This window comes from Temnothorax nylanderi, unplaced genomic scaffold, assembly GCF_030848795.1.
Source record: "Temnothorax nylanderi isolate EJ_2023f unplaced genomic scaffold, tnyl_v1.0 TNYL_tig0022_pilon, whole genome shotgun sequence".
NCBI classification, from domain to species: Eukaryota; Metazoa; Arthropoda; class Insecta; order Hymenoptera; family Formicidae; genus Temnothorax; species Temnothorax nylanderi.
Window position 1 is genome coordinate 1,775,969 of NW_027249084.1, and position 9,729 is coordinate 1,785,697.

The 9,729-nt window shown below is 41.1% G+C and overlaps 2 protein-coding genes across 7 annotated transcripts; one reads left to right on the top strand and one right to left on the bottom strand.

Moving 5' to 3' along the window:
• Positions 1 to 821: 821 nt before the first annotated feature.
• LOC139769480 (JNK1/MAPK8-associated membrane protein) lies at positions 822 to 2,991 on the top strand. Of its 6 annotated transcripts, none has more exons than XM_071700585.1 (6): positions 822 to 976; positions 1,062 to 1,185; positions 1,275 to 1,398; positions 1,511 to 1,988; positions 2,184 to 2,353; positions 2,432 to 2,991. In XM_071700585.1, the coding sequence occupies exons 4-6, from the start codon at positions 1,543 to 1,545 to the stop codon at positions 2,722 to 2,724; spliced, it is 909 nt and encodes a 302-aa protein (XP_071556686.1). In that variant the 5' UTR covers positions 822 to 976; positions 1,062 to 1,185; positions 1,275 to 1,398; positions 1,511 to 1,542; the 3' UTR covers positions 2,725 to 2,991. The 6 variants fall into 6 exon arrangements, with proteins under 6 accessions (XP_071556686.1, XP_071556683.1, XP_071556681.1 ...); XM_071700582.1 differs by having other exon boundaries at positions 1,062 to 1,178; XM_071700584.1 differs by having other exon boundaries at positions 859 to 987; positions 1,062 to 1,178.
• A 246-nt stretch (positions 2,992 to 3,237) lies between these two features.
• Cd98hc (CD98 heavy chain) lies at positions 3,238 to 7,806 on the bottom strand. The gene is made up of 9 exons (XM_071700571.1): positions 7,492 to 7,806; positions 6,179 to 6,539; positions 5,832 to 6,085; positions 5,624 to 5,749; positions 5,311 to 5,537; positions 5,046 to 5,226; positions 4,708 to 4,934; positions 3,771 to 3,920; positions 3,238 to 3,684 (listed from the first exon to the last, which is right to left on the bottom strand). Exons 1-9 carry the CDS (start codon positions 7,789 to 7,791, stop codon positions 3,606 to 3,608), a joined length of 1,905 nt encoding a protein of 634 aa, XP_071556672.1. The 5' UTR covers positions 7,792 to 7,806; the 3' UTR covers positions 3,238 to 3,605.
• Between the last annotated feature and the right edge of the window lie 1,923 nt (positions 7,807 to 9,729).

Consider the following 9,729-nt stretch of genomic DNA (forward strand, 5'->3'; position numbering starts at 1 on the left):
CGTCGTCGCGCCGCGCACGGAAGGTGGCGCGACGTGCGAGGACTCGATCGTTAATGACGAATCACGTCGTCGCTTCACGGATGCGCGTACTGACGTACTGGACGGCTTCGATCTCTCTCCTCCTTTTTCTTTCTCTTTCTCTCTGCGAATTTTCGATCCGTTCAATCTCGGCGAGTTGCGAATCACTTGAAATCACGACGACGAACTTGAAAGATATAAACGAGATTCTTATTCTTATTCTTATATAAATAAGATTCTCCAATTCTCTCTTGAAAAATTAAACGTTAGCAGGAATTTTTTTTGTTAAAATCGTAGAAATTTGTTGAATTATAAAAATCAACGTTTCGATTAAAATATTATGTATATATGTATTGCAAAAATTATATTATTGTGATTAAGTCGCGTTGAGAAAAAATTTTTATTTAAGCATGGAATGTGGATAACATTTTATGATTTTTTTTGAAATTATATTCGGAGTGATTTGGAAATTAGTATTGCATTTTCTTCGCCGACGACGCGCGCGAGCCTTTTCGGTGCCGTGATGGATAATGCATCACTCGACACGTTGCATATCGGAAGGAAGACACGCATATATGTGTGTGCAAAATGTCAAGTGTCCCCCGCGCGAGAGTTTTTACCTCTATTATAATTAATATTAGACTCCTTAATTAGTACAACGGTTTTAGCGATAATTATAACGCGTTGTAGCGTCGGGGCGACCTCAAAGGTCTCTCGTCTAAACAAATGCACAATTAATTTATAAATAACTCGCCTCCCTTGCGTCACTTGTCGTCGATTCTCGCCGTAAATTCCATAAATATACGCGCGAGCGTGACTTCACCGACCGGGGACGGCGCGTTTCTCGCGGTGATCGACGCTCGTGCCAGATGCCGTCCCTCTCGCCAAAGTTGACGGCAATTGACAGCAATTGACACTATTGACAGCGTGTTCGGGTCGTTTGAAGCACGAAGAAAAGGTATGTATAATGTACGCAGACTAGTACGTACACTTGTTTGTACACGAAGTAGTCAATAAAAAACAAATACATCTTTGTCGTGCAGCATTGAGAGGTTCCCAACGAGCGAACAAGTGAGATTATTGAGGAACACGAAACTATGTTTCTCGAATGACAGAGGAAAGAGAAGTCTGTGAGATTCGATACGAACGGAAGAAAGGAGGTAAAGGGTAGTATTTCGTTTTCGACGGATATAATTGAAAGAAGAAAGAGAGGAATGATCCTCGAGCATGTAGCACGTGGATCCAATCTGTTTTAGCGTACAAAGAATACAAAGCGAGCCAAGGTGATCAATGCGAGTGAATCGTACAATGTACGGAAGCTGATGGTAAGAGGGGAATCCAAAACATTCGGAGTTGCATGAGGATCCGTAGGAGAACCTGGTAAAATTATTTAGTTATATCAAGAGGGTCTAAGACCAGAGATCTGTTTGTAACCACGTTATGTCTGTGTCAATATAAATTCGCTCGAGCCAAAGATGCTTCTAATTTTTAGGAGAGCTCTCTCGAGGAAAGCAGAGTGACACCATGAATGTCCTCGCGCGGTGTCCCGGATTGTATTGCGGCAGAGAGCTGCTGTCGGATGGGAATTGGAGCGATTGCGGCGCTTGTCCGCGCGGCTTCCGCGCCAACGCCTCGTCGGCGTGCGAGCCCTGCGAGGACGCGCCCATGTTCTACGACTGGCTCTACCTAGGCTTCATGGCCCTCCTGGCCCTGGTGTTGCACTGGTTCTGCATCGACATGGTTGCTATGCGTCGCAATATACCCAAGGAGGTGATCGCCCTTCACCTGTCTGCCTTGTTCGAGGTGGTCCTGGCATGCCTTATAGTCCTGCAGCTGACGGATCCCATCGGGACGTTCAACGTCAAGTCGTGCAAGGCGAATAAATTGTCGGACTGGTACACCCTGCTGCATAATCCGAATCCGAATTACGAAGCGACCTTACACTGCACGCAAGAGGCAGTTTATCCGTTGTTAGTATTACATAAGAATACAAAGCTTTTATTTAAACTTCTAGAGATTGTAATGCATTTCACTTGGCATAGAAATACATTAGAATTTTTAGAAACTTATTAAAAATCATTATTTCTGTAAATATTCTGTTGTTAGCGTCTATCAGAATGTGTCATATTGGTATCTTTAATTTACATTACTTTATGATTGTGCAGATACACCATGGTTTTTGTCTTCTACGCCTTAGGAATAGTCCTCATGCTATTGATAAGGCCACTAATAGCCAGGAAATTTTTGCCGAAACAGGGAAAATTCTCTATTTACGCAGCGTTGTACTTCTATCCAATCCTCGCGTTGCTCCATGCCGTGGGAGGAGGTCTAATATGTATGTCGTAATATATACTCTATAGATTGCCTTAAAGATATTTGCTAATTGCTAATTATATATTTTTCTCTTTTGCAGATTACTCTTTCCCCTATATCACCATTATCCTGTCGGTGCTCTCGAATGCGGCGCATTTCGCGTTCAAACTGAATCAAACGGTAAAATCGTTGCTGTTGAGCTCAGTCTCGGATATAAAAAACGTGATAGTAATTTTGGGCCATTGGTTGCTGCACGGATACGGCGTGATAGCGGTCGCGACTCTTCGCGGAATCAGCATTCATCCCGCGATGTTAGCCCTAGTTGTGTTACCCGCTCTGTTTTACATTATAACGGCGAGATTCACCGATCCACACAAGCTCCATATCGAATGAATCTTCCAAGCCAGAGTTCGGCGAGAAATGAACTTTTGGGCCGATTTTCCGCGGGCTGCGCCTAAAACTCGGCCTAGCTGCGCGCGGGACGACGAGGCAAGGGAAATAGCACTAGGCGGAGCCAGCTGAAAATCAGCCGAAAGCGACAAGTTCTTGCCGAGCTCTGTTCCAAAAGCAAATCCCGTGTACATACTGTTTCCCATATCTAAGGATTAACATATTTAGGCTGTGTATTTATTATGTAATAAAAACAAAATCTTGCGCACACATGCGGGTGAAAGCATCGTGGGATTCTTTTAATAAAAGAATTTTCAATATCAAGAATTAAAAGCCTTGCGATCCAAGCCTAGTTCTTTGACGGCCTTATGTTAGTTTCTGTATATATATATACTATATATATACATATAATTTTTATACATATAATTTTCCAAAAGAATTTTCGTTCAATAGTCATGCAATTTTGGATAGCGTGGTGCCTTTCCCGCCTCCCCTTCCAGGAAGAAGTTACAAATCTTTGTATTTGATGCTTGCTATATATATTTTCATTACACGTACGGACATTGAGATACATTTCTTTTTGTTGCACAATTGTAATGGATGCACACACAGGTATTTGATTCAAATAAAACATATTTTCTTCACACTATGCTGTTTCAACATACAAATAAATCGGATAAGCTTCAGCATAAATAATAATCCAAGTAATTTCACATTTTTAGGACCTCTAGCTTCTATCTATATTGCCGTTAATTTGAATTTCGATACAACTCGATTCTAATCTTTTTGATATCAACCTTGATTTCCTTCAGTTTTGTATATTGAAGCAAAAAATGCAATCGTATATAGCCGATTGCTCTCGCATTTAAATTCTTTTGGATCGATTAAGACTCCTTCGGTACAAATGTTAAAATCAGTGTGCTTTTCGGTGATATGGGCACAGCATCCGACGGTAATTTCGTCCTGCAAAAGCGATAAAGTTTCCATATTAAATTAAATTATTGAACATAAAAGATAGAGATTTTTACATATCGTGAAAATCTCCTTACTTCATTACTTCCGTATTTTGGTCATAGTTGGGACTATTCGCGACCACGTTGATTTCTTCCGATATCCGCGGTATTCCGGACAGGTTTATGACGGCTGGTTCGTCTCCCGTCTGATACGCCACGAGATATCCGGGATTGCCACTTTTTACCCTACAAATTTAATTTACGTATTTATTGATATACTTTCGGACTTTATTCAAGCAAAAGCAAAACATTTCGAAGCATATGTACGACACGAAGTGTAAATTACACAATATCACGTATAGCTGTTAGTTGGTTTTATTGTATTTTTTGCATGCAGTTCAGTTTTTATTGCAAAGCGTAATGGCGATATGTTAGTACGTAGACTCACCAATTCCTGTGTTGCATATAAGGAAGCGTGGAACAGGGAAAATTAATCTTTGGTTAGTCTATTGTATTTATTATGCGCCCAAAGCATTTTTTTTAATCAGCCCCCATTTTTTAATTCTTAACGTCAAAAATGTTTAAGAGTTTTAGCCGTCTGTTACGAAGCGGTACTTTATACGAGATGAAATCAAGCGATAGATGTATCGCCAAAAGCACCGTGAGAACACGGGCCGAGACGTTTAAGGATAACTCGATGTTAGTCAATTGTGTGCGTAAGGATGAATTGAATTATCCAATTAAAACCCACCTCCTTCATTCATGCGCATAGAGAGTATACCGTTGATCTCTCTTACGTATAAATCAAACCACTTGGATAGAAAAAATTGAGGAGCAATCTAAACGACTAATTTTCGAAGTTAATTAACCGATAGTTGATAGTTAACAATATATTATATTAATCTGTTGCCCATTGATTCCAAAAGTGGGTCGCGAATGAATATTTAACTTTTGTTGAAGCGCACATAAATTTGTGAAGTCAATGATTACAGCACATTGATTTTTTTTTTAAATAAATCGTCACGAAGCTTACCTCGCGTATACGAGGACAGTCCCGTTTATTATTCTGAGAGTCGTATTCCCGTGAAGGAACGTTAGACTACTTCGGGCACTCGACAAGGTTGCGAACGCATCCTTCGCGGACATGACGTCCTCTACTCGAAGAATCGGCGTGCCCGGTAGTAACATGGTCATTAACACGATACTATCGGCGACGTCTTTAGGCATGCGTTGCCTCAAGGAACGCTGTTTGCCATTCACCTGCGATTGAAATACATACAAAGTTTACAAAGATAAAAATTAAAAATTACATAGTAAAAATTAGTGTCATCTTTAAAACTATGTAGTGAAAATTAATCTTGTTACACTTACATTCCACGCAGGCCACGGCGCGACGGCAAGCCATTGCGATATACTTTTACGCAAGTCCGTCGCGTTTATGCTCGCGTTGGCATTAGTGAGGAAGTGCGAACTCTGCGGTAGATCAATCGTCGTCTTTTCGTTATAAACTTGCAAGATGTCCGCGCCAATGTCATCTTGCAACGCGAACAACCTGTAAATAACAATACACGTGAGCTGATATGTAGATAGCGCGCACATAATCGCGAAGCCTACGGTACAAAGGAAGCGAACGTACCCTTTGCCTGCAGTTTCGTTGCGAACCACTTCTTGCCACTTCGATAATACCGCAGCGTTCTCCGAACGATCGCGCGTGTGAACGTGCACTAGCGACTGATAATTGTTCGGTTCTACGGGAAGAATGCTCCTGGATTCGTCGCGCAGCTCCGGATCTTCCGTCAGATACTGCGTGTTTGCCAAGCGAAAACCACTAATGCCTAATTTCAGCCAGTGAGTCAAGACGTCCTTAAATGAAGAATGGGACGATGAGATACGTATAAATTAAGACGGGATAAATCGGTCGGCTAAAAATAAAGATGCAAGAGACCTACTTTAAATTCTGTCACCACTGCCGGGTTGGTGTAATTCAGATCAGGTTGCGACTTGTTGAACTGATGAAGGTAATATTGGCGCCTTTGTTCGTTCCATTCCCACGCGGATCCGCCGTACACGCTCAACTGCAAAAGTATATTTTAAGTTCATACGCGTCATTCCTTTTCTACGTCAGAAAATTACTTGTCGGAGAGAAGTATGACTGACCCAATTATTCGGAGGACTTCGTCTTTCTTTTCCACCGTCAGATCTGATTATTCCATCAGCCCAGACGTAATAGGACGTGAATGGCTCCTGTCTCAGTACAGATTGTTCAAACCACGGATGCTCCACGGAGGAATGGTTGGGATCCAACTCCAAAAAGATTTGTTGGTCCTTCTCCTTCGCCACTTTAATGAAATTTTCCAAATCGCTGATGTTTCCTAAATTCGGTTTGATGGCTTTAAAATCTATGGTTCCTCCTGTAAAAAAATAAGAATATCAAAATATAATTAATTGAGATTACAATTAATATAACGTATCCTGAGAAAGTAAACATTTGAGTCTGTGCGTACCGTCCGCGCTTTCCTTCACCAAGGATGAGAGAGATATAGCCCTGATATGTTGATTTTTCAAATCGTCCAGTATATTCAAGTTGAGATCATCCGAGACATCCAGTTCAACAATTGCGCTCTCCTCCCACAGTTTCTTCGGCTCAGGAGCGGCGCATTTTGGCGCCATCACGATGATCGCTATGGCACCGGCCAACATGGCTGCCCATATCAGCCAGAAGACGATGAACAAGGCCCATCTCATTTTCACCCAGAATGGATCGTTTGCGAATTTCATCAATTCCTCCTTTCCCATTCCAGAGAGCACCGCCTTCACCATCTCGATGTCGATCTTGGCGTCGCCATTCTCCGAGATAAACTTCACCTGTTCAAAGAAGCGTACACTTTGAAGTGACTCGAGTAAGAGAATTACAAGACAGTTCATAATATAATTATAGACATATCAGACCAATATGGTAACTAATTGTCAAGATATTAAATATAATGAAAAAAAAATACATGCAAATATATGTATAATACATAATTAATGTTATTGCCGAGTGTTCCGAAAGATAATACTCGTATTTTTGTACAAGTTTATCATTTCTTTTTCAGGACAAACGAAGAATATATGTTGCCATAAGGCAGATAAAAATTCAAATTCAAGGAATCATTGTTTACTTATCAAAGCTGACAAGGATTAAACGTGTAAATTATGGAAGCTAATATCTCCATGCTGCATATCTACCAGACATATTTTAGAATAAGTTAAAAAAAAGATTCGGGTCACATTATGATGCAACTTGCTCGGGACTTGCGTACTTTCCAGATTTAATTGACCCATCTTCCTTTACTGTTCACAGCTGTCGAAACAATACGATACGCTTCGCTCTTGCTACGATCCAATAAATCCGAATAAAAAAAAATCGTGTTTGTTTAAAAATCGCATTAAGATAATCCGGTCTACTGTTCCGTGAGGGCGCATAGAAACATCGGTCATTGTCCGTCTCCGGGGGCGATCGATCGCTCGCACAATGGCGAGATAGGCGTGTCCGTGAGCCAAAGAGAGCTAACAAAAGGCAAGACCGTTCCCGTGGTACCGTCTCGACGTGACGTCTGCAAAACGGCCACGGTGGCGGCGGCGGATTGAGGTTAACCGATTAACACGGACGGATCTCGGATCTCAACCTTTCCTTTCCAGGGGAAGCTCGAGACGTCCAATGCGTTCGAGAGAGCCCCGCGCGGAAGGTAAAAAAGCGCGGGCGAGACAGCCGGCTTTTTTATCTTCGCAAAATTTGGGATCTCGAGGCGGAGGGAGTCGACGAAGAGAGCCTCACCTCGGTGGCCTTCTCGTCCTTCTCCTCCTTCTCGATCGCGATCTTCGCGGCGCTGTCCTCCTTCAGCATCCGCTCCTGCGCGTCCTGATCCAGATCCTCGCCGTTCTGCTTGCCCATGACGACGACGACGGCGTTGTTGTCCGGCTGTTGCTGCTGATCGTTAGGATGCTCGGTCGCGAGAATCTCCTCCGACCTGAACGTAGCAACGACTGACGACGGCGATGGCGACGGCGCGGGCGCCGACGGCGTCCCCTCCGCGGCCGCGGCGCCGACCAAATCGCGATCTCTCCCCCTCTCCATGACGCGCGAATCACGTAACGCCGGGGGCATTACCCTCTCGACATCAGACCATCAACCCCCTGCAAATTATCTTGATTATCAATTACTACGTTTACGCGAGCGTTACTTCTGTAGTAACTTACGATAATTCACTCGTTTACGCGGAGTAAATTATCGTAAGTTACTTACAAAATCCCGTTTACGCGAAGGAATTATCGTAAGTTACTACAGAAGTAGTAAGTAAGTAACGCTAGCGTAAACGTAGTAAATGGGACCCTGATTCTTTAACTCTTATTAACATCAGTATCGTTATCATTATGTTGTCGTTGCGTAGGTATACACTGGAAAAAAAAAATTATTTGCAAGAAAATATAGATTTCTTTGAATTTTTCTATATTCTGATGAACAAATTTCTTATAATTTTAGATTTATGAAAAATTCTGAAAAAATATGTAAAATTTCTCAGATACTTTCAAAAATAATTGAATAATAAAAATCTGAAATATTTTATTATTATTTTGTTTGAGTTTTTCTGAAAAACGTTCCAATTTGTTGCGCGCAATATGATCTTTTACATGGACACTTAAGGTGGTTCTTGCATTTAGGTCAAATTTAGATAGCCCGGAAAATATGATATTAAATGAAAGGTTAACGTTAATAGTTTATTAGAAGAGCATTTACGCCATGAACACGAGATAGACCATAGAAACAAAAAAATTACATTGTACTGTGGAATTATGTCACAAGAGAGGACGACATTTTTACTCTTGTGAAGAGTAGAGGGGGTTTCGAGGCAAGGGATACTCCTGACGGGCTGCCATTCCGTCGAGGAGGAGAGACAAACAGCGATACAATTTATTTATTTTGGTTCTACCAGGACTGGATTCGAACCTGAGATCTTTGGTTTAGCAGACTAGTGCGCTGTCTGCTACGCCACGCTCGCTCCCATAAGTAAGTGTACATTAAAACAATTATTACAATATTAAAGAATATAAAATTGCTGATAATGAAATATTGACTAGCTGTAGAAAATGTAACGGATGCAAGTGTTAATCAAAGCACTTATATAATCATTATTTGTATTATGACCGCAATTACGTTTTCAGTCACAATTCCGTGATTCTACGTAATATTTGAATCTAGACATATATATTATGAGCTAATTTAAATTTGAACAGTTACACAAATTTCCGTAAGATTTTCGACCTTTATATAATATAGTAATTAATGATGTACCTTGTCAGTGTTTTCGGTTTACCGCACTCTCGTCTCGCTAGATAAAATTCACACGATGCGTATCCACCGATGCGCGAAAAAAGAGTGGCACAAGGTCGAAAATTCTGGTCGAGAATGCGAAAAGAACAAAGTCAGCGGAATCCGCAATTAACGAAGGATATTCGTTCGGGACTGTCGCAAGACCAGGACCGCGTTTGACCTCGTTTCGATTCGACCTGGGTTCCCCGAGTGCGAAGCTTTAATCGCCTTGACTTGAATATTTATCTTTGCTGTAAATGTGTAAATAATATAAATAAGACATTAGTAATATACATGATAATAATAATTTACTAACTTCGTACAGCCAAGAAATGGACTTAGTTTTTACAATTTTTTCTTAACACACTCATACCATCCATACCATATATATACTACCTTTGTATAATAATAATAATCTCCCTTTCTCTCCAATTTCTTCAACTATTTCTTTTTATCTCACCTATAATTGCTCGTTCCATACCCTTTCACATATTTCTTCTTTATTCCTACCTAATTCCTTAAAAACTAATCCATGCACACACTTCTCTACGCAATGACTTATATACAATCTTGCCGTTGCCCACAAAATACATATTTCTCCCCTCCTCCACATTATCACATTTCAATCTTATCAATGCTCACTATCTCTCCTATTCATCTTGTCTAAATTTTTCCATCTTTAGATACCGATCAGTCCATCCAGTT

Coding starts and splice junctions, on each gene's coding strand:
- LOC139769480 (XM_071700580.1), top strand. CDS start 1,543: ATGAATGTCCTCGCGCGGTGTCCCGGATTGTATTGCGGCAGAGAGCTG. Junction 1,989..2,183: donor CAAGAGGCAGTTTATCCGTT/GTTAGTATTACA, acceptor ATGATTGTGCAG/ATACACCATGGTTTTTGTCT. Junction 2,354..2,431: donor CGTGGGAGGAGGTCTAATAT/GTATGTCGTAAT, acceptor TCTCTTTTGCAG/ATTACTCTTTCCCCTATATC.
- Cd98hc (XM_071700571.1), bottom strand. CDS start 7,791: ATGGAGAGGGGGAGAGATCGCGATTTGGTCGGCGCCGCGGCCGCGGAG. Junction 6,540..7,491: donor AGGACGAGAAGGCCACCGAG/GTGAGGCTCTCT, acceptor TTCTTTGAACAG/GTGAAGTTTATCTCGGAGAA. Junction 5,538..5,623: donor CAGTGGTGACAGAATTTAAA/GTAGGTCTCTTG, acceptor TCTTCATTTAAG/GACGTCTTGACTCACTGGCT.